The 731-nt window shown below is 55.0% G+C and overlaps 1 protein-coding gene across 1 annotated transcript in view; it reads right to left on the reverse strand.

Moving 5' to 3' along the window:
• Positions 1–381, reverse strand: part of LOC308167628 (calcium/calmodulin-dependent protein kinase type II subunit gamma-like) — a 39,493-nt gene extending 39,112 nt beyond the window's left edge. Inside the window, exon 1 of the mRNA XM_080542056.1 lies at positions 272–381. Within this exon, the coding sequence (XP_080398182.1) occupies positions 272–336 (65 nt within the window). The 5' untranslated portion in view covers positions 337–381. The remainder of the gene's footprint in view (positions 1–271) is intronic.
• Positions 382–731: the final 350 nt, after the last annotated feature.

Raw genomic sequence — 731 nt, forward strand, 5'->3', positions numbered from 1 at the left:
ATTGCATTCAACCAGATCTGATCCGGGGCTGGTCTGGGCTAAAGCAACCCGGCCCTCTGCGCCTTACGTACGGAAACGCAATGTCCTACGACTAGCCAATTCGCGTTTCTGTCCAGCAACATCCAAGCTTAGGGTAAGACAATACAAAAGAGGGATCAGGACAGGAGGCTATGTGCTAAGCTAAGCTAGCTAAAGCTACGGTGGGTGGGTGGGTGGGGGTGCACAACACGGTGCACTAAACACAGCAGATAGTCGCTTTCTCTTAGCTTACTTCCCGAGCTCTTCGTAGAGTTGGTATTCATCGGTGAACCTGGTGGAGGTAACGATGGTGGCCATGCTGAGAGAGAGAGGGGGGTCTCCGAGAGGGGGTCTCCGGGGGTCTCCGAGCCTTAGGGGTAACACAGGCGGGCAGGCAGGCACTCTCACACGGGTCCAGAGGGGAGGGATAGCCTCCGATTACTACAGCATACAGCACCTCTGACAGGCTAAGGCAGAGGGAGAGAAAAGGGAGAGAGAGGAGGCAAGGCAAGAGAACGGGAAGGGAGGGGGTGGTGAGAGAGAGAGAGAGAGAGAGAGAGAGAGAGAGAGAGAGAGAGAGAGAGAGAGAGAGAGAGAGAGAACCAACGCGAGATTTGGAGGAGAGGGTTTTTGAGCAGAGTCATGTAATCAGACGCTCCACCGTCGCAGTATTCCGGTGAATCAGCGGTTCGCGTTTGCTCCAAGACAAGTCG

Source organism: Nansenia antarctica, assembly GCF_963989245.1.
Source record: "Nansenia antarctica genome assembly, chromosome: 11".
NCBI classification, from domain to species: Eukaryota; Metazoa; Chordata; class Actinopteri; order Argentiniformes; family Microstomatidae; genus Nansenia; species Nansenia antarctica.